Below are 23,532 nucleotides of genomic sequence, written 5' to 3' on the forward strand. Positions count from 1 at the left end.
GATTCAACATTTTGTTCATTAGAGCCAATATCATCTCTCACAACTGCCCTGATATCATCCTTTATTAACAGAGCTACCCCACCTCCTTTCCCTTCTTGTCTATCTTTCCGAATTGTCAGATACCCTTGTATGTTTAATTCCCAGTCTTGGCCACCCTGCAACCACGTTTCTGTAATACCCATTTGTAATGATTTGTGCCGTCAACTCATTTACTTTGTTTCGAATGCTGCGTGCGTTTAGGTAAAGTGTTTTAATACTGGTTTTAAACCATGATTATTAGTTTTGACCCCTCCTGCAGCCCCTTTATATTCAAACATATTGTCCCTTCCTATCACCTTGTGGATTACCCCAGTGCTACTCTGCTCTGTTGCCTCCTGCCTTTTGCATCCTTTCTTGGGGTTCTGTTCACCTGAGCTCTCACCCACTCTAACTAGCTCAGAGCCCTCTCCTGGGTTCCCATCCCCCTGCCAAGCTAGTTTAAAGCACTATCAAAACCACCCGCGAGAACATTGGTCGGGAGCGGCGAGGTTGGGAGCGGCGAGGTTGGGAGCGGCGAGGTCGGGAGCGGCGAGGTCCGGAGGTCGGGAGCGGCGAGGAGCAGAGGTCGGGACCGGAGATCGGGAGAGGAGAGGACGGATGAGGCACAGAGGAGCAGAGAGGTCAGAGCCCAGAGGTGGAACACCGTGACCAAGACCAAGGGAAGGCGCAGCACGGGCCAGTAGTGAGGCTGTGAGGTCATGAGGCTCACATTGCGTTCTATGAATTCCATGTTGAGAGAGGTCCTGTGGGAAGGAGGAAGGAAGGAGGACAGTAGGAGTATGTTGGAGTTTGTGTGTATGTATTGGCACATGCGGCTGAGCCTGGTCTCCAGTCGTCTTGGATCCCCTTGCCACTGGAGCAAGAACTTGCGCCGTCAAGCCCGTGTGGTGGCCGGTGTAGAACGGACACCCACGTTAAAAGAATTCATGCACCGCCATCTTCCACCGTTTAAAATGAGTTCATCAGTCATGTGAGCACTCATTTTTAGTGTGGAAGCCATCCTCGACCCCGAGGGACTGCTAATGATGATGATTAAAAAATGGATATAGAAGCACTGAAGAGGGTGAAGAGAAGATTTATCAGGATGATACCAAAAATGCGCGGGTACATCTATCCAGAAAGGGTAAACAGGCTGGGTCTCTTTTCTCTTGAAGAGAGAATGCTGAGGGGTCTTTAAAATTATGAAAAGTTTTGATTGGGTAGATACAGAGAGAGTGTTCCACTTGTGGGGAAGAGCATAACTAGAGGCCATCAATATAAGATAGTCACCAAGAAATCCAATAGGGAATTCAGAAGAAACTTCTTTACCCAGAGAGTGTTGAGAATGTGGAACTCGCTACCACAAGGAGTGATTGAAGCAAATAGTATGGATGCATATAAGGGCCTGTTAGATAAGGAATAGAGGGTTATGCTGATAGGGTTAGATGAGGAAAGATGGGAGGCGGCTTGAGTGGAGCATAAGCACCGACATGGACTGGTTGGGCTGAATGGCCTGTTTCTGTAATCATCAGGGTGTATCCTTATAGGAATAGAGTGTCACTTGGCTGACTTAAAAACAGAATGATATAGCTGCCAGGGCATCCCAAGTAATTTCTCAAAAGATCTGCTGGGTAACTGATCTTCGAGCTGACACAGTCCTTCAGTAGGTAAATGCACAATGTAGAGTGTAGCTGATCTCTGGGGATCAGCAACGCTCCAAGTTCAATCTCTACGCTGATCTCGGCTGCACAACGGATGGTCATTACAGTTTACATTTAGCACCCCTGGGCTGGGGAGGAGGGCAAAAAAAGTCAAATCGAGTTCCCACTGCTGATCCACGTCCTGTGATTGTGCATGTGTGTGTGAACACCAGGTGAGAACAGGATTGGGCTCAGCTGTGATGCCCTCCACAGTTTAACAGCCTGTTGATGCTGACTGTTAGCCATTCTTCATATCTGAGCCTATGAGGTACTGGAGGATGGTTGGCACCTGTGAAACCATGACCTGCTCTGTCAGCACCCACAGGAAAGGAGGGAAGAGAACTCGGGGGGAGCTTTCAGTCTTTGTGTGTCTTCATCAAAACCTCTTCTGAAACCAAACCATTACTGAGTCTGTTCAGGAAGTGGATGGTCAGTGGCTGTGTCATTAGTTGCCACCTTTATCTGGTCAGTACTTTCTTGGTTGTCTTCCACTCCTTCATTGATGCATGATACTGTGTGCTTGCACTCAGACCTGATGCTGACTCTTGACCTCTCCGCCGTGGTTAAACTCCCATATTCAGAATTCTGGAGTGGGAGATGCTGTCTCTCATTCATTTCCACCTTCTCCATGACTGTTATTTCTTGACCATCTTCATCTCCTTCCTAGAAGTAAAGAGCAGCAACACCTTCAACTCTGAAAAAAACCTGCATTAATTTTCTTGCTAATTTTCCAACCCCTGACCTGCCCCTTCCCTCCCCCTCCTTTCACCTTGCCCTGCCCTGCCCTGCCCTCCCCTCCTTTCAGCCTTCCCTCCCCCTCCCCTCCCCATCCTTTTTCCTTGCATCTGCCTTCCCTTCCTCTCTCCTTGCCTCTGACTCCCTCTCCTCTCACCCTGTCTGTCCCCATCTCCCTCCCTCTCCTTGCTCCTTCCCTCCCTCCCCTTCCTCTCTCCCTACCTCACCCATCTCCCTGACTCTCCCTCCCTCTCCTGTCTCCCTGCCTCTCCCTCCCTCACCTGTCTCCCTGCCTCTCCCTCCCTCCCTCACCTCTCTCCCTGCCTCTCCCTCCCCTCCTGCCCCCTTGCCTCTCCCTCTCTCACCTGTCTCCCTGCCTCTCCCTCCCTCTCCTGTCTCCCTGCCTCTCCCTCTCTCACCTGTCTCCCTGCCTCTCCCTCCCTCTCCTGTTTCCTGCCTCTCCCTCTCTCACCTGTCTCCCTGCCTCTCCCTCTCCCTCCCTCTCCTGTCTCCCTGCCTCTCCCTCTCTCACCTGTCTCCCTCCCTCTCCTGTCTCCCTGCCTCTCCCTCCCCTCCTGCCCCCTTGCCTCTCCCTCTCACCTGTCTCCCTGCCTCTCCCTCCCTCTCCTGTCTCCCTGCCTCTCCCTCTCTCACCTGTCTCCCTGCCTCTCCCTCCCTCTCCTGTCTCCCTGCCTCTCCCTCTCTCACCTGTCTCCCTGCCTCTCCCTCCCTCTCCTGTCTCCCTGCCTCTCCCTCTCTCACCTGTCTCCCTGCCTCTCCCTCCCTCTCCTGTCTCCCTGCCTCTCCCTCTCTCACCTGTCTCCCTCCCTCTCTCACCTGTCTCACTGCCTCTCCCTCTCTCACCTGTTTCCCTGCCTCTCCCTCCATCTCCTGTCTCCCTGCCTCTCCCTCCCTCTCCTGTCTCCCTGCCTCTCCCTCCCTCTCCTGTCTCCCTGCCTCTCCCTCCCCTCCTGCCCCCTTGCCTCTCCCTTCCTCTCCTGCCTCCCTGCCTCTCCCTCTCTCACCTGTCTCCCTGCCTCTCCCTCCCTCTCCTGTCTCCCTGCCTCTCCCTCTCCCTCTCTCACCTGTCTCCCTGCCTCTCCCTCCCTCTCCTGTCTCCCTGCCTCTCCCTCTCTCACCTGTCTCCCTGCCTCTCCCTCTCTCACCTGTCTCCCTGCCTCTCCCTCCCTCACCTGTCTACCTGCCTCTCCCCTCCTGTCCCCTTGCCTCTCCCTCCCTCACCTCTCTCTCCCCGCCTGTCCCCTTGCCTCTGCCTCCCCCTCCTCTCTCCTTGCCTCTACCTCCTAGTCCTTTCTCCCTGCACCTGTTGTGGTCATTCATCTCATTTGATGTTTTGAGACCTTGCTGCAAGCAAATTGGCTGCTGTGTTTGCCTACACTGCACTTCAAAAGTAATTCATTGTATGTGAAGCACTTTGAGGGGATTTGTTGTGCTCAAATGTTGTATAAGTGCAGGTATTGGTCTAAAATGTTTGAGATGATTTATCAATAATAATTGTATGTCAGCATTGGTATAAAATGTTTGAGACAATTAATTAATAACCTATTGATAATTGTGTGTCAGTATTGGTCTGAGACAGTTTATTAGTATCTATTGATAATTTTATATCAATATCAGTATAAAAGTTTATCAATAACTTGATAATTGTACAAAAGCAAAATGCTGCAGATGCTAGAAATCTGAAACAAAAACAGAAAATGCTGAAAATACTCAGCTGATCAGGCAGCATCAGAAATGTTAACTCTGTTTCTCTCTCCACAGATGCTGCCTGACCTGAGTATTTCCAGCATTTTCTATTGATAATTGTACATTATTATTAGTGTTAAATTGTCTGTTGATCATCTATTGAAAACTGTATATCAGTTTTTAAGTAAAATGGCCTACTGATAACCTATTGATAATTGTATCAGTATTAGTGTTAAATGATCTATTGATCATCTATTGATAGTTGTATATTATTATTAGTGTTAAATGAGTTATTGCTCATATTGAAAATTGCATATAAGTATTTGTGTAAATCATTTGAGACAGTCTGTTGACTACCTGTTGATGATTGTGTATCAATATGAAATGGTTTGTCAATAACCTATTGATAACTAGGTCATAATTAGTGTAAAAGATTTAATAATTGTCCATAATAATTGCACCTTGTTTAAATAATAATATATAATGAAATATAAATATTCTCACATACAAGGTGTTCAGAAAAGATAGGAAAGGAGAAAAAAAGGTGGGTGGCAGTACTGATTTGGGAAGACAGTGTGGTGTTGGAAAGAGATGTCCTTGAGGGGGCAAAGATAGAATCCATTTGATTAGAGTTGAGAAGCAAAAAGGATATGATCACGCTATTGCGGGTATTCTACAGGCCTCCAAATAGAGAGAGATAGGGGAGCAAATCTACAGGGAAATCACAGAGATATGCAAGAATTATAAAGATGTGATATTGGGGGACTTTAATTACTCAAATATCAATTGGGATAATGTTAGAGTAAAGGGAAAAGAGGGTGAGAAATTTCTGAAATGTGTTCAGGAGAACTTCCTTGACCTGTATGTTCTCGGCCCAACTAGAAAGGAGGCATTGCTGGATCTGGTGCTGGTGATTGAGATGGGCCAATGGACCAAGTGTCTGTGAGAGAACACTTGAGTAAGAGTGATCATCGTATCATAAGATTTAGATTAGTAATGGAGAAGAGCAAGGAACAATCTAAAGTGCAACTTCTAAATTGGAAGAGGACTAACTTCAATGGAATGAGAGGGGATCGAGCCAATATAAAATGGAATCAAATATTGACAGGAAAAACTGTAACGGAACAATGGGTGATCTTTAATGAGATGTTTCAGGTACAGGCTAGGTACATTCCAACAAGAGGGAAAGGTAAAGGAACCAAAGCCAGGGCACCGTGGATAATGAGGGAGATAGGGAATATGATTAAACAAAAAAAAGAGGGTGTATGATGCATGTCAGGTGAATTCTTCGTGAGAACCAGGCCAATACGATAAGTTGACAGGGGAGGGTGAAGAGGAAAATAAGACCGGCAAAGAGAGAATATATGAGAATAGAATGGTGGTTAACATAAAAGGGAACCCAAACATTTTCTACCGACATGTAAATAGCAAGCAGATAGTAAGAGGCGGAGTGGGGCCTCTTCGGGGCAAAGGTGGTGATATATGCTTGGAGGCGCAGGGCAAGGCTAGAATACTTAATGAGTACTTTGTATCGGTGTTTACTAAGGAAGAGGTTGCTGACAAAATATCGGTAGAAGCGAAGATGGTAGAGGTAATGGATGGGGTGAAGACTGATAGGCAGGATGTACTGAAAAGGCTGGCTATGCTTAGAGTGGATAAGTCGCCTGGTCCGGATGGCTTGCATCCCAGGTTGCTAAGGGAAGTGAGGGCGGAGATAGCAGAAGGATTGCCATAATCTTCCAATCTTCGCTAGATGCGGGGAAGGTGCCAGAGGATTGGAAAGTGGCAAATGTGACACCCTTGTTCAAGCAAGGGTGCAAGGACAATCCTAGTAACTGGTAAGTTTAACATCACTGATGGATAAGGTTTTAGAAACAATAATAAGATAAAAAATTAATAGGCACTTAGAGAGGTTTAAATTAATTAAGGTGAGCCAGCACGGATTTGTAAAAGGCAGATTGTGTTTGACTAATCTAATTGAATTTTTTGATGAAGTAACAGACAAGGTTAATGAAGGGAATGCAGTGGATGTTGTCTATATGGATTTTAAGAAAGCGTTTGACAGTGTACCACATAAAAGGCTGGTTAACAAAATTGAGGCTCATGGAACAGGAGGATCAGTGTCAACTTGGATAAGAAATTGACTTAAGAACAGAAGTCGTGGTGAATGTTTTTCAGACTGGAGGATGGTAGAAAGTGATGTTCCCAGGGGTCAGTGCTAAGACCACTGCTTTTTTGATGTATATAAATGACTTGGATATTGGAATACAGAGTAAAATTTGCCAATGATACCAAACTTGGAAGTGTGGCAAACAGTGAGGATGATACCAATCGACTGCAACAGGACATAGATAGGCTAACAGAATGGACAGACAAGTGGCAGATGGAATTTAATACGGAGAAGTGTGAGGTGATACATTTTGGCAGAAGGGATAGGGAGAGGAGGCACTATTGACTTAATGGCACAGTTCTAAAGAGTGTGCAAGGACAGAGGGACTTGGGGTTCATGTGCATAGATCTTTGAAGGTGGCAGGACATATTGAGAGAATAGCTAGCAAAGCATATGGGATCTTGGGCTTCATAAATAGAGGTATTGAGTACAAAAGCAGGGAAGTTTATAAAGCTCTGGTTAGGCCACAACTAGAGTATTGCGTCCAGTTCTGATCACCGCACTTTAAGAAGGATGTGAAGGTCCTTGAGAAGGTGCAGAGGAGATTTACCAGAATGGTTTCAGGGATGAGAGATTTTAGCTACAAGGTTAGGTTGGAGAAGCTGGGCTTGTTCTCCTTGGAGCAAAGGAGGTTGAGGGGAGATTTGATAGAGGTGTAGAAGATTATGATGGGTTGGGATAAGGTAGACAGAAAGGCTGCTCCCATTAGCTGATGGTACAAGGACTAGGGAACACAGATTTTTGGGCAAGAGCTACAGGGGGGATGTGAGGAAGCAATGTTTTAAGGAGCGAGTGGTAATGACCTGGAACTCGCTGCCTACGAGAGTGGTGGAAGCGGAGACGATCAATAATTTCAAAAGGAAATTGGATAGGCACTTGAGAGAAATAAACTTGCAGGTCTCTGGGGATAGAGCGGGGTAGTGGGACTAACTGGATTGCTCTGCAGAGAATCGGCATTGGCTCGATGGGCCGAATGGCTTTCTTCTGTGCCGTAATGACTCTATGGGGTTGAAATTGCCCCTCTCAGAAAGGCCCTTTAGCGCCTCCGGGAGACACTAACGGCCAGAGTGCTCCCCCCTCCCCCACAGGAATGGGGCTCCGCCGGCCAAAAGTTGTTTGCGCTGCTGCCTGCGATTAGCACACCGGTGTGGCACTCGCATGGCGATGACATCGCCTTCATGCATGCCGACCCCTTATCGCCCCAAGCCGACCCCTTTGCGCCCTGTGGGGGAAATTGCCCCGTTGAACATGAGGTCGGCGCGGGGCGATGCCACCGACAGCCCCTCGGGGCGCCCTTAAAGGGGAGGTGGTAGTGCGGCAGTTAGGCATCTTTTTTCTGTCGGCCCAACAGTGGTGGCCAACATGCAGCCCGGCACCTCCTCTTGGGTGCCACCGGCTGATACCCTCCCTGATGGCCCAGTGAGCGCCACTAAAGTGACTGCACAGCTCAAGGTGGCCCTCCCCTTTAAAAGGGGAGAGATGTTGCAACGCGACACGTCTGCGTGGCGCTCATATGCTTAGCGTGATGCTCATGTGCTTAGCGTGACGCTGAGCATCATGCCCCGCGAGCAACTGCAACCAATGTTTTTTTTAATTCAAAGAGGCCAATTGCGTGCCGGGGTCGGCGCTTCCCGCGCCAGCGTAAAATAATCAGCTAAATCAAATTGACCGCCCCAAACCCAGCAACGGGGCAATTTCAACCCCTGTGACTCTATGACAATCTGGTGATTAGAGGTGTTAAGATGTTTAGCTGACCTGGTCTTGAACACTATAGTATTCATCTACCGCATACTGGTACTTGGCTGATGTCAGTCCGAATAGGTTGGCCAGTTTCTCTCCAAGAAAGTCACAGGCTAGGAGAAAGGAAGTGATAAAATGTCAGTGTTGTCAGTGAAAACTAAACACAGATAAGGAAGATCCCAGCTTCAATCGCTGGTCTGGGTGAGTAAGCCAGTAGTTTCCTTCTATGCTATTAAACTTCTATGGTCCTGTACATTGAGAAGCATCCAGTACAGCCGTTCGATGTCACGACTACACTGACCTAACCATCACTCAGGGTTGTGCGAAAGGTCCCAACCTCCCGGACCCCATCTTGCAGTGGCTGATGTGGGGTTTATGCATGGAACAGGCGACCATTTCTTTGGCAGCATATGTTCGGAGACTGGAGATAATCAGCTGATATAGGAGTCTGCAGAAAACCCAACCCGCAACTCCCTCAGTTAGCTGTTGCTAGCTTTGAGCGTGTAAGGCTGTTCTCTCGATATCTTCGTGTTCAGTGAAGGAACCATGCACAGAAGGAGGCCATTCCATTTTGTCTGAGCCGTCTCTTAGCCAGGGCTATCCAGAACTCATCCAGTGGCTCTGTTCTCCTGACACATGGTGTTCCCAATCACTGGGAAGCTGCTGGTCAGAGTATTATTTATTAAGAACCCGTTCTTCCCGTTATGAAATTAAGAAGAATTAAATGTAGCGCAGACTGTTTTGTGAGAGCCTGTAGTTCCCAATATCTCTGAATCTCTAAACTCTGCCCAATCTCCTCCCCATACAAACTCCAATTTGTCCCAAACTCAACCACCTGCACTAGGTCTCATTCACCCATCACCCTATCCCCTCTGTCTCCCAAAGTATTGAATTCAAAATCCTTGCCCTTATTTACAAATCCCAACATCTCGCTCTGCTCCACCTCTGCAACCTTCTCGAACTCAGACTCCTGTGCACCTCCCTTTTTTCACTTGAAGTATCCATTGACTTGACTCTGGATGTTATTCCCCAAACCTCTTGGTCTTGCTACATCTATCGCCATCTTTAATAACCTGCTCAAAATGACCTTATTTCCTGAATCTTCAGCCAACTCTCCAAAACCTTGCATTGCTCAGTTGCCTCTCACCTAATGCTGCAGCGGTCAGTCCAGTTCTCTTAAATCATTCAGCACTTGGTCTGTCTCTCTCCTCCTAAATTGTCTCGCTCAGCCCATCCCCAACCCACGTACCGCTCACCCCATCCCATCATCATCATAGGCAGTCCCTCGAAATCGAGACAGACTTGCTTCAATTCTAAAAGTGAGTTCTTAGGTGACTGAACAGTCCAATGCAGGAATTACAGTCTCTGTCACAGGTTGGCCTGATCAAAGACACTAACGTTGGTGCGTCTGTCCTCCCAGGGGATTTTCAAGATCTTGCGGAGACATTATTGGTGGTATTTCTCCAGCGATTTGAGGTGTCTACTGTACATGGTCCATGTCTCTGAGCCATACAGGAGGGCAAGTATCACTACAGCCCTGTCGACCAAGAGCTTGGTGCCATATTTGGAGGCCTGATCTTCGAACACCCTCTCCCTCAAGCGGCCGAAGGCTGCACTGGCGCACTGGAGGCGGTGTTGAATCTCGTCATCGATGTCTGCCCTTGCTGATAATAGGCTCCGAGGTATGGAAAGTGGTCCACGTTGTCCAGGGCCGCGCCGTGGATCTTGATGACTCGGGGGCAGTGCTGTGTGGCTGGATCAGGTTGGTGGAGGACCTTTGTCTTATGGAAGTTTAGTGTAAGGTCTATGCTTTCGTACGCCTCAGTGAAGATGTCGACTATAACTTGGAATTCAGTCTCTGAATGTGCGCAGACGCAGGCGTCGTCCGCGTACTGTAGCTCGACGACAGAGGTTGGGACGGTCTTGGATCTGGCCTGGAGACGACGAAGGTTGAACAGGTTCCCACTGGTTCTGTAGTTTAGTTCCACTCCAGCGGAAAGCTTGTTGAGTGTGAGGTAGAGCATGGCAGCAAGGAAGATCGAGAAGAGGGTTGGCGCGATGACGCAGCCCTGCTTGACCCCGGTCTGGATTGGATCTGTGGTGGATCCATTGGTCAGGATCACGGCCTGCATGTCATCATGGATCAGGCAGAGGACAACGACAAATTTTTGGAGGCAGCTGAAATGGAGGAGGACGCTCCATAGTCCCTCGCAATTGACAGTGTCAAAGGCCTTTGAGAGGTCAAAGAAGGCCATGTATAAGGGTTGGTGCTGTTCCCTGCATTTCTCTTGCAGCTGTTGCACCATAAAGATCATGTCCGTTGTACCCATTAGTGGATGGAATCCGCATTGTGACTCCGGGAGGAGTTCCTCAGCCACAGGGAGAAGACGGTTGAGAAGGATTCTAGCGATGACTTTCCAGTGGCTGACAGCAGAGAGATTCCTCTGTAGTTGCCACAGTTGGATTGTGCCCGTTTTAAAAGATGGTCATGATCACTGCATCTCTGAGATCTCCGGGCATGCTCCCCTCCTTCCAGATGAGAGAGATGAGGTCATGCATTTGTGCTAATAGTGCCTCTCCGCCATATTTTAGTACCTCAGCAGGGATTCCATCTGTTCCTGATGCCTTGAGCTGGCGGATGGCCTTTTCTACCTAGTGCAGCCCATCACAACCCACGTACCGCTCCACCCATCCTCCAACGCACGTACCGCCCATCCCCCAATCCACCCACCGCCCATCCCCCAACCCACCCATCCCCCAACCCATCCCCATGCCCCCACCGCCCATCCCCCAACTCAACCACCACCCATCCCGAATCCACCCGCCACTCCACCCATCAGTCTCGTTAAATTCTACTTTTTAACCTCTGGTTCCCATTCATTTCACACTTTGCTAAGTTAACTGTTCCCGATCTGGTCTTTAGCTGCTGTACAGTACTCACTGAATAACGAAGTCCTGGCAAACTTCATCACCCAAAACCACAGGAAGTGCCTCCAGGGTAGTGTGGACTGCAAGACAATTATTTTCAGGAAAAGTTACAGATATTAAAACTTGTAACCAAAGAAAATCTTTTTTGAGTAGTTGCAGTTTTTTCCCCTAATTCCTTCTCTCTGGGAGACTCACTGGCCCTTATCTAAGTGACCAACTTTTCTACTTGAGCCTGGACAGTGAGCGATGAGCTGTCTGACCATAAGGAGCATCACAAAGCAGTCCCTGTCTTCACATGTATACACCTCCATTGACCTTTCCATCCTGGGTCCATTGATCTTTTGACAGACATTTTACTCTTTGTGTAACTATCTCCTTCATCATCCATGAGGAAGAGAGTGGGGGGTTTGGGCAGCTGGTGGGTATGGGGAGGTGGTGGGGGGTATGGGGAGGTGGTGGGGGGTATGGGGAGGTGGTGGGGGGTATGGGGAGGTGGTGGGGGGTATGGGGAGGTGGTGGGGGGTATGGGGAGGTGGTGGGGGGTATGGGGAGGTGGGGGGGGTGGGGGGGTATAAGGAGGTGATGGGGTGTATGGGGAGGTGGTGGGGGGTATGGGGAGGTGGGGGGGTATGGGGTGGTGGGGGGGGTATGGGGAGGTGGGGGGGGTATAAGGAGGTGATGGGGTGTATGGGCAGCTGGTGGGGAGGGTATGGGCAGCTGGTGGGGAGGGTATGGGCAGCTGGTGGGGGGTATAAGGAGGTGATGGGGTGTATGGGCAGCTGGTGGGGGGCATGGGGAGCTGTTATACAAAGGTCGCAAGTCTAACTGTACAGTCTAATCCTAGTTCAAAGTTGCTTAAATCAATTATTGGATAATTATTTTTTACCACAGGAAATAATGGAATTATTAATCGACTGTATTCAGATTGCTGTTGGGGCACTTACCGGATTGACTTTCTCAATCTCTTTCTGCTCCTCTTCGAGCTCCTCTTCAGTGCTGTATTCTTCCATAGTTTCTCCACTCGAAAAATGAATGAGTCTTCGGGGATCTTTCTTTCCTGCCTCAAATTCTTCAGGTTCAGCGTTTTGGGAACTCCCTCGCTCTATCTTTAACAGTAATTAGATCAGTGATTAGCTTAGTTTGCCCTGTTAGGTTACTCGTTGTGTAAAATGTTTTTGCCTGGACTGGAGAATTTTGAATACGAGGAAAGATTGGAGATGCTGGGTCTGTTTTCATTGAACAGAGGAGACTGAGGGGAGAACTTATTGAGGTGTATAAAATTATGAGGGGCCTGGATCATCATCCTAGGCAGTCCCTCGAAACGAGGATGACTTGCTTCCACGCCAAAAAGGGATGATTTCACATGGGTTTCAATGAAGGACCTAATATTCCAGGTCCGGAACTACATCTTGAAGGCTGGAAGATGCCTGTGCTTAGATTTTTTTAACGTGTGGTGGCCGTTGCACACCAGCCACCACACGGGCTTGACGGAGCTAGGTCTTGGTCCAGTGGCAAGGATTGTCCAAGACGACTGGAGACCAGCTCTGCTGCACGGACCTGGTGCACACACAGTGTGGGCTGCCCCTGGGCCCTCGCCTCTTCTGGCCCGAACTCATGCCTTTCCCGGGCCCCGATCACGTCCCTCTACATTCTCTCGCCGCTCCTGCTGTATCTGCCCACGATCCAATCACTGACCTGGATGAGGTCCCTCTTCGCTGCCTTCGCCCTCCTGCATCAGCTCGTGCTGTACACTGAAGTGGTACACTGCCACGCTGTCCAGGGGCCGCCGCTGGTTTTATGGCCCCGGCCTGCCGCTGATGGTCTCTCGCAGGTCGGGGCCGCCTACACTCCAAAAGTACTTCATGGGCTGTAAAGTGATTTGAGACATCCAGTGGTCGTGAAAGTCGCTATATAAATGCAAGTCTTTCTTTTTCCAGCACCCTGGAAGCTGCGCAGCACTCTGCAGTTCCTGCACAGCCAGCTCACCGGCTTTTAGAGTGGATAGGAAGGACCTGTTTCCCTTGGCAGAGGGGTCAACAGCTCAGGGACATAGATTTAAAGTAACTGGTGGGAGGTTTGAAGGAGATATGAGGGGAAATGTCTTCACTCACAGGGTGGTGGGGGTCTGGAACTCACTACCTGAAAGGGTGGTAGAGGCAGAAACCCTCACCATATTTAAAAGATACTTGGATGTGCACCTGAAGTGCTGTAACCTACAGGGCTATGGACCAAGAGCTGGAAAGTGGGATTAGGCTGGATAGCTCTTGGTCGGCCGGCACGGATACAATGGGCTGAAATGGCCTCCTTCCGTGTTGTAAATTTCTACGATTCTATGATTCATCTCGCCTCTGGTTCTTTGTCAATCCCCTTAAATCTGTGCCTTCTGGTTATCGACCCTTCAGCATTTGGAAACAGTGTCTCTTTATTTACTATATCTAAACTCTTCATGATTTAAAATACCTCTATCAGATCTCCTCTTAGCCTTAACTTAATAAAATGTCCCAAGACGCTTATCAGCCACATAAAAAGATATTAGAACAAATGACAAGGTAGGTTTTAAGGAGCATCTTAAATGAGGATGGAGAGGTTTAGGGAGGGAATCCCAGAGTTTAGGGCCTTGGCAGCTGAAGTCACGGCCACCAATAGGGGCGAAGAAAATCAGGGGTGAACAAGAGGCCAGAATGGGAGCAGCGCAGAGATCTTGGCGGGTTGAAGGAGGTTACAGAGATAGGGAGGGGCGAGGCCAAGGAGGGATTTGAAAACAAGGGTGAGAATTTTAAAATTGAGGTGTTGCTGGATGGGGAGCCAATGTCGTTCAGTGAGCACAGGGGCGATGGGTGAACAGGACTTGGTTTTGTAACAGAATGCGATATATTGTTACAAGTTTGGTTTGACTTACTTGTTCATTTACATAAAGATCAGACTGTCTATTTGATCCAGATCAAATAGGTTTGCATCCTTGACTAAATTAGTAGCATTGTTCCTGGAAAATTGCAAATGTAACTACATTATTTAAGAAAGTTGAATCAGAGAGCCCAGGAATTATAGACCTGTTGGTCTAACATCTGAGGAAGTTATTGGAATCTATAATTAAGGACAGAGTGACTGAGAACTTAGAGAAATTTGAGCTGATTAGAGCGAGCTAACATAGATTTGTAAAGTGTAGGTCTTGTTTAACAAATCTAATTGAACCTTTTGAGGAAGTAACTAAAGTAGTAGAAAAGAGAATGTCTATGGATGTAATTTATCTGGACTTCCAGAAGGAATTCAATAAGGTTCCACATAAGAGACTGTTAGCTAAAATTAAAGCTGATAGAATTGAAGGCAAATGATTGACCTGGTCAGGTAATTGGTTAGGTGCTAAAGGACGGAGTGTTAGGGATAATGGATATGTACTCCAATTGGAAGGGAGTGACTAATGGTGCACTAGTGGATCTGTGCTGGAGCCTCAACTATTCACTGTATTTATTAATGACTTAGATAAGGCAATATAGAGCATAGTAGTAATGTGCATAAACTAGTAATCCAGAGTCCTGGACTAATGTTCCAGAGGCATGAGTTCAAATCCCACCACAGCAACTGGTGAATTTAAATAGAGGTAATTAAATAAATCTGGAATAAAAAGCTGTCCCACAAATGGCCTATATGTGACTCCAGACCCACAGCAATCTGGTTGACTCTTAACTACCCTCTGAAGTGGCCTCGCAAGCCACTCAGGTGTATAAGGTAGTAGCTCACCACCACCTTCTCAAAGGTAATTAGGGATGGACCATTACCTCGGGATGGGCAATAAATGCTGGCCTTGCGACGCCCATATCCTGTGAATGAATTTTTTAAAAAGCCGATGACGCAATGATGGTAAGCAATGTTGCCTTTAATTTTTTTTTTGGGGGGGTGGGGGGGGCAGGAGGTGCAGTCTTGTGCAGCCCATTCAAAGTACTGCACATGCGTGGTTTTTCCCGTTTAAAGGCCGGTGAGACGGCTGTGCGAGAGCTGCAGAGCGCTGCTTAAAGGGAACTTTGATGGTAAGTAGTGTGGTTGGGAGCATAAAATTACCATCATCATTATAGGCAGTCCCTCGGAATCAAGGATGACCTGCTTCCACTCTAAAAGTGAGTTCTCAGGTGACTGAGGAGTCCAATGCGGGACCTACAGTCTCTGTCACAGGTGGGGCAGACTGTGGTTGAAGGAAAAGGTGGTCAGGGAGCCTGGGGTGACACACGCTCCTTTTGCTGTCCACACTTGGTTTCTATTTGTCCTCGGCGATGGAAGTCGAGGTGCTCAGCGCCCTCCTGGATGCTCTTCCTCCACTTTGGGCAGTCGTGGGCCAGGGATTCCCAGGAGGGGCTGTTGCACTTTGTCAAGGAGGCTATGAGGGTGTACTTGAAGCATTTCCTCTGCCCACCTGGGGCTCGCCTGCCGTGTCGAAGCTCCGCGTTGAGCACTTGCTTCAGGAGTCTGATGTCGGGCGTGCGGACGATGTTGACGATGGCTTACAAAGAGACATTGACAAATTAAGTGAGTGGGCAAAACTGTGGCAGATGGATTTCAGCGCAGGTAAGTGAGAGGTCATCCATTTTGGACCAAAAAAGGATAGATCCGAATATTATTTAAATGGTGAAAAGTTAGGAACAGTGACGGTACAATGAGATTTAGGCGTCCATGTTCACAGATCATTAAAATGAGTTGTCAGGTACAAAAATAATTTTTAAACGGCTAATGGAATGTTAGCCTTCAGAACAAGAAGGCTAGAATATAAAGGGAAGAAGTTTTGCTATAGCTATACACAGCCCTGGTTCGACCATATCTGGAGCACTGTGCACAGTTCTGGGCATCTTAGAAAGGATATATTGGCCTTGGAAGGAGTGCAGTGCAGATTCACCACAATGTTATCAGGGCTCCGAGGGTTAGTTTATGAGGAGAGATTATGTAAACTAGGCTTGTAGTCCCTGGAATATAGAAGGTTCTGGGGTGATGTGATTGATGTTTTTAGGATTTTGAAAGGAATTTATAGGGTAGATATAGATTAAACTTTTTCTATTGGTGGGAGAGTCTAGGACAAGGGGCCATAACCTTGAAATCAGAGCCAGCCATTCAGGAGAGAAGTTAGGAAACACTTCTTCACACAAAGGGTGGTAGATGTATGGAACTCTCCCACAAAAAGCAGTCGATGCTAGCTCGGTTAATCATTTCAAATCGGAGATCGATAGACTTTGGCTAGACAAGGGAATAAAAGGATACAGAGCCAAGGTGGGTAGATGGAGTTAAGACACAGATTAGTGATGATCTAATTGAATAGGGGAACAGGCTTGAAGGAGTGAATGGCCTCCTCCTGTTCGTATGTGTGGGGGTAGACAACACAAGTAACATAACATTCTCAAGTTCACCTCAGAACCTTGGATGGGATTGAGGAGCGGGGGAGGGGGCAGATCCATCCAGCGTTCCCACAACCCATCACTATCCAGTGCTGGCAAGTGTGCACATGGACATTGGGTAAAGAAAGCCTTGGTCAAATATCCTTTTAACAGTCACTATTCAGGCTCACACACAAAGAATGACCACTTGTGTGAGACACCAGAGGACAGATGTCATCACTGAACTGTACCCCAGCAAAAAAGCCCATAGGATCCAGGGCAAAGTGGCAAGTTGGATCCAAAATTGGCTCGTCAGGAAGCAAAGGGTAAAGGTTGATGGGTGTTTTTGCAACTGAAAGGATGTCTCAAGTGGGGTTCCGCAGGGCTCAGTACTGGGTCCCTTGCTTTTTGTGATATTCATCAATGATCTAAACTTGAATACGGGGATATGATTAAGAAGTTTGCAGATGATACCAAATCGGCTGTGTGGTTGATAATGAAGACGAAAGTTGCGGACTGCAGGAAGATGTCAATCAACTGGTCAGGTGGACAGAACAGTGGCAAATGGAATTTAATCCAGAGAAGTGTGAGGTAATGCATTTGGGGAGGGCTAGCAAGGAAAGGGAATACACATAAATGGTAGGACACTGAGACGTGTAGAGGAACTCCACAGATCCCTGAAAGTAGCAGGCCAGGTAGATAAGGTGGTTAAGAAGGCATACGGAATGCTTGCTTTTATTAGCCGAGACATAGAATAAAAGAGCAGGGGAATTATGCGTGAACTGTATAAAACATTGGTTAGGCCACAGCTGGAGTACTGTGTGCAGTTCTGGTCACCATATTACAGGAAGGATGTGATTGCACTGGAGAGGGTACAGAGGAGATTTACGAGGATGTTGCCGGGAGTGGAGAATTTGAGCTATGAGGACAGATTGGATAGGTTGGATTTGTTTTCATTGTAACAGAGGAGGCTGAGTGGAGACCTCATTGAGGTGTATAAAATTATGAGGAGCCTAGACAGAGTGGATAGAAAGGGCCTATTTACCTTAGCAGAGGAGTCAACAACCAGGGGGCATAAATTTAAAGGAATTGGTAGAAGGTTTAGAGGGGATTTGAGGGAAATTTCTTCACCCAGAGGGTTGTGGGGGTCTGGAACTCACTGCCTGAAAGGGTAGTAGAAGCAGAAACCCTCACCACATTTAAAAAGTACTTGGATGTGCACCTGAAGTGCTGTGACCTGCAGGGTTACGGACCTGGAACTGGAAAGAACTGGATAGCCTCTTGTTGGCTGACGTGGACATGAGGGGCCGAAATGGCCTCCTACCATGCTATGATTCTATGAATTGGAGCCTTCAGGAATGGTTAAAAAAATAAAACAAAATGGGAGTAATTTTTTTTAATGAATTCCTCCCTTGCAGTATGGGCTGATTGAGATTTCATACAGGGAGACAGACCAGTTCCACCACTGCACAGTGCAAGGCAGGAAACATTTTTTAGGACGATAACCTGGGAGGGCTCACCCAGTGGAATTTCGTGGCTTCTAATTCACAGACCAGGAAGGTCGAAGGTGCGATTCCCGTATCTCAGCCTGCAATTGGGCGAGAAAAGGGAGCAGCTTCTGCCAGGGACTCCTGCTGCAAACTGTATAGAAACATAGAAATTAGATGCAGGAGCAGTCCATTCGGCCCTTCGAGCCTGCACCGACATTCAATAAGATCATGGCTGATCATTCAACCTCAGTACCCCTTTCCTGCTTTCTCTCCATACCCCTTGATCCCTTTGGCCGTAAGGGCCATATCTAACTCCCTTTTGAATATATCTAACGAACTGGCCTCAACAACATTCTACGGTAGAGAATTCCACAGGTTAACCACTCTCTAAGTGAAGAAATTTCTCCTCATCTCGGTCCTAAATGGCTTACCTCTTATTCTTAGACTGTGACCCCTGGTTCTGGAACTCCCCAGCAACGGGAACATTCTTCCTGCCTCTAACCTGTCCAATCCCATCAGAATTTTATATGTTTCTGAGATCCCCTCTCATTCTTCTAAACTCCAGTGGATACAAGCCCAGTTGATCCAGTCTCTCCTCATATGTCAGTCCTGCCATCCCGGGAATCAATCTGGTGAACCTTCGCTGTACTCCCTCAATAGCAAGAACACCCTTCCTCAGATTAGGAGACCAAACTGAACACAATATTCCAGGTGTGGCCTCACCAAGGCACTGTACAACTGCAGTAAGACCTCCCTGCCCCTGTACTCAAATCCTCTAGCTATGAAGGCCAACATGCCATTTGCCTTCTTCACCGCCTGCTGTACCTGCATACCAAACTTCAATGACTGATGTACCATGACACCCAAGTCTCGTTACACCTCCCCTTTTCCTAATTTGTCACCATTCAGATAATATTCTGTCTTCCTGTTTTTTCCACCAAAGTGGATAACTTCACATTTATCCACATTATACTGCATCTGCCATGCATTTGCCCACTCACCTAACCTGTCCAAGTCACCCTGCAGCCTCTTAGCATCCTCCCCACAGCTCACATTGACACCCAGCTTATTGTCATCTGCAAACTTGGAGATATTACATTCGATTCCTTCATCTAAATCATTGATGTATATTGTAAATAGCTGGGGTCCCAGCAACGAACCCTGCAGCACCCCATTGGTCACATAGAAACAGAAAATAGGTGCAGGAGTAGGCCATTCGACCCTTCGAGCCTGCACCACCATTCAATAAGATCATGGCTGAACATGCAACTTCAGTACCCCATTCCTGCTTTCTCGCCATACCCCTTGATCCTAGTAGTAAGGACTACATCTAACTCCTTTTTGAATATAGTTAGTGAATTGGCCTCAACAACTTTCTGTGGCAGAGAATTCCACAGGTTCACCACTCTCTGGGTGAAGAAGTTTCTCCTCATCTCGGTCCTAAATGGCTACCCCTTATCCTTAGACTGTGACCCCTGGTTCTGGACTTCCCCATTCACTGCCTGCCATTCTGAAAAGGTCCCGTTTATTCCAACTCTGCTTCCCGTCTGCCAACCAGTTCTCTATTCACGTCAGTACATTACCCCAATACCATGTGCTTTAATTTTGCACTCTAATCTCTTGTGTGGGACCTTGTCAAAAGCCTTTTGAAAGTCCAAATACACCACATCCACTGGTTCTCCCTTGTCCACTCTACTAGTTACATCCTCAAAAAAATTCTAGATTTGTCAAGCATGATTTCCCTTTCATAAATCCATGCTGACTAGGGCCGATCCGGTCACTGCTTTCCAAATGCGCTGCTATTTCATCTTTAATAATTGATTCCACCATTTTCCCCACCACCGATGTCAGGCTAACCGGTCTATAATTCCCCATTTTCTCTCTCCCTCCTTTTTTAAAAAGTGGTATTACATTAGCCACCCTCCAGTCCATAGGAACTGATCCAGAGTCAATAGAATGTTGGAAAATGATAACCAATGCATCCACTATTTCTCGGGCCACTTCCTTAAGTACTCTGGGATCCTGCCTATCAGGCCCTGGGGATTTATCGGCCTTCAATCCCATCAATTTCCCCAACACAATTTCTTGACTAATAAGGATTTCCTTCAGTTCCTCCTTTTCACTAGACCCTTGAACCCCTAGTATTTCCAGAAGGTTATTTGTGTCTTCCTTAGTGAAGACAGATCCAAAGTATTTGTTCAATTAGTCTGCCATTTCTTGTTCCTATTATAAATTCACTTGATTCTGACTGCAAAGGACCTATGTTGGTCTTCACTAATCTTTTTCTCTTCACATATCTGCAGAAGCTTTTGCAGTCAGTTTTTATGTTCCCGGCAAGCTTACTCTCATACTCTATTTCCCCCCCTCCTAATTAAACCCTTTGTCCTCCTCTGCTGAATTCTAAATTTTTCCCAGTCCTCAGGTTTGCTGCTTTTTCTGGCCAATTTATATGCCTCTTCCTTGGATTTAACACTACCCCTAATTTCCTTTGTTAGCCACAGTTGAGCTACCTTCCCCGTTTTATTTTTACTCCAGACAGGAATGTACAATTGTTGAAGTTCATCCATGTAATCTATAAATGTCTGCCATTGCCTATCCACTGTCAACCCTTTAAGTATCATTTTCCAGTCTATCCTAGCCAATTCACGTCTCATACCATCGAAGTAACCCTTCCTTAAGTTCAGGACCCTAGTCTCTGAATTAACACTGTCACTTTCCATCTTAATGAAGAATTCTACCATATTATGGTCATTCTTCCCCAGGGACCTTGCACAAGATTGCTAATTAGTCCTCTCGCATTACACAACACCCAGTCTAGGATGGTCAGCTCGCTAGTTGGTCCCTTGACATATTGGTCTAGAAAGCCATCCCTAATACACTCCAGGAAATCCTCCTCCACTGCATTGCTACCAGCATGGTTAGCCCAATCTATATGTAGACTAAAGTCTCCCATGATAACTAATTTCCTGTTTGATGCCATCCCCAACCTCACTACTACTGTTTGGTGGTCTGTATACAACTCCCACTAGCGTTTTCTGCCCTTTGGTATTCCGCAGCTCTACCCATACAGATTCCACATCATCCAGGCTAATGTCCTTCTTACTATTGCATTAATTTCCTCTTTAACCAGCAACGCTACCCCACCTCCTTTTCCTTTCTGTCTATCCTTCCTGGATGTTGAATACCCCTGGATGTTGAATTTCCAGCCTTGGTCACCCTGGAGCCATGTCTCCGTAATCCCAATTATATTATAATCGTTAATAGCTGCCTGTGAAGTTAATTCATCCTAATCTGTCACCATGTGTGTGCATGGACATGGGATGAGCATGGGATCCGGAAAATAGCTATGGTGCAGGCTATCCCCCAATGGAAATGGACACTTTAGAGAGATAACAGAATGTCTGTCTGTCCCTGGACTAATCCCCCAGTGTGTGTCATTGGCTGGAGAGAAAAGCATTGTGTGAGAAAGAAAGCGTGACAACAACTGTAGTCCAACTCCAAGCCTGAATTGCTCTGCACCCTCCTCAATCAGCATTGTGCAGCCACCGTGGCACACATATATCTCATACTGCACAACACTTCAGATATTGGATGCAATATCAGACACTTAGAAATCAAAGATGGGCAGATCTGTGATGACCCAATCGGAGTATGTGAACCTGTTGGAAGTTCTCTAAGAATCCAGGGCCCAAACAGTTAAGTCGGCTGAACTGAACCACTCATTTACTCAGGGTTCCTCTCTTTACTCTTCAGGAGGGGCTGTGTTTACTTTCACTCAAACAGAGATGACTGTTTGCTCTTTACTGAGACTTCTGGCAACACAGCTTGCTTTAAACCAATGTAATGGTGGCTTAATAGTGGGCCACATTGACCCGAACCCTCTGGGAATGGGCAAAACTGACTGCAACTCTATGCAAGAGACAGCACACAGACCCCAGTGTCCCTCCCTTTCCCACTCCCTCCTTCTCCTTCTCCCTCTCCCTCTCCCACTCCCACTCCCACCTGTTCTCCGCTCTCTCCGGCTGCCTCCATTCTCCGAGCCCGAACACGGATTCACCTCCACGGGCAGAAAAATCCAAAACACGCAGAGAACGAATGAGGAAGCAGATCGCAGGTGAGATTAAAGAAACCGGATCCCATCTCCTGCTGAGCCGTGTCACCTCGCCGGCAGCACCTGCCCTGTGTGGGTGTGTGAGAGCTGACCACGCCTCTTGGCCTCAGTGCCCTGGCGGGGGTAGTTCTGGAAAGTGGGAGAAGGCGGACCAGCCTTGTATGTGATGCCGTGCAGAGTTGAATCGGCTCCTGGCACTCACTGTCTAGTCTCACTCCAACAAGGTAATGCAGGGACTCAGAACTGGACATCAGCGACAGAGAGACTACAGGAGGAAACACACAAACTATTGGTTCTGGAATTGCCTCTGGGATCATGTGGTACAGTGGGTCACACACTGACCTTTCCCCTCTGGGACCATGTGGTACAGTGGGTCACACACTGACCTTTCCCCTCTGGGACTGGGTGATACAGTGGATCACACACTGACCTTTGCCCTCTGGGACTGGGTGGTACAGTGGGTCACACACTGACCTTTCCCCTCTGGGAATGGGTGGTACAGTGGGTCACACTCTAACCTTTCCCCTCTGGGATCATGTGGTACAGTGGGTCACACTCTAACCTTTCCCCTCTGGGACTGGCTGGTACAGTGGGTCACACACTGACCTTTCCCCTCTGGGACTGGGTGGTACAGTGGGTCACACTCTAACCTTTCCCCTCTGGGACCATGTGGTACAGTGGGTCACACACTGACCTTTCCCCTCTGGGACCATGTGGTACAGTTGGTCACACACTGACCTTTCCTCTCTGGGACCATGTGGTACAGCGCGTCACACTCTGACCTTTCCTCTGGGACTATCTGGTACAGTGCATCACACTCTGACCTTTCCCCTCTGGGACCATGTGGGACAGTTGGTCACATACTGACCTTTCCTCTCTGGGACCATGTGGTACAGCACGTCACACTCTGACCTTTCCCCTCTGGGACCATGTGGTACAGTGCGTCACACTGACCTTTCCCCTCTGGGACCATGTGGTACAGTGCGTCACACTCTGACCTTTCCCCTCTGGGACCATGTGGTACAGTGCGTCACACTCTGACCTTTCCCCTCTGGGACCATGTGGTACAGTGGGTCACATGCTGACCTTTCCCCTCTGGGACCATGTGGTACAGTGCGTCACACTCTGACCTTTCCCCTCTGGGACCATGTGGTACAGTGGGTCACATGCTGACCTTTCCCCTCTGGGACCATGTGGTACAGTGGGTCACATGTTGACCTTTCCCCTCTGGGACCATGTGGTACAGTGGGTCACATGCTGACCTTTCCCCTCTGGGACTGGGTGGTACAGTGGGTCACACTCTGACCTTTCCCCTCTGGGACTGGGTGGTACAGTGGGTCACACTCTGACCTTTCCTCTCTGGGACCATGTGGTACAGTGGGTCACATGCTGACCTTTCCCCTCTGGGACTGGGTGGTACAGTGCATCACACTCTGACCTTTCCTCTCTGGGACCATGTGGTACAGTGGGTCATACACTGACCTTTCCCCTCTGGGACTGTGTGGCACAGTGGGTCACACATTGACTTTTCCCCTCTAGGACTAATAATTCTGCACTCTGCTGACTGTAAGGGATGCTT

At 47.8% G+C, this 23,532-nt stretch overlaps 1 protein-coding gene across 1 annotated transcript; it reads right to left on the reverse strand.

Annotated features, from left to right (window-relative positions):
• Positions 1–1,043: 1,043 nt before the first annotated feature.
• On the reverse strand, positions 1,044–21,923 carry LOC139266940 (protein FAM177B). The gene is made up of 5 exons (XM_070884577.1): positions 21,845–21,923; positions 11,943–12,104; positions 11,012–11,078; positions 8,086–8,183; positions 1,044–2,381 (listed from the first exon to the last, which is right to left on the reverse strand). The coding sequence occupies exons 1-5, from the start codon at positions 21,872–21,874 to the stop codon at positions 2,121–2,123; spliced, it is 618 nt and encodes a 205-aa protein (XP_070740678.1). The 5' UTR covers positions 21,875–21,923; the 3' UTR covers positions 1,044–2,120.
• Between the last annotated feature and the right edge of the window lie 1,609 nt (positions 21,924–23,532).

Source organism: Pristiophorus japonicus, chromosome 7 (assembly GCF_044704955.1).
Source record: "Pristiophorus japonicus isolate sPriJap1 chromosome 7, sPriJap1.hap1, whole genome shotgun sequence".
Classification (NCBI taxonomy): Eukaryota; Metazoa; Chordata; class Chondrichthyes; family Pristiophoridae; genus Pristiophorus; species Pristiophorus japonicus.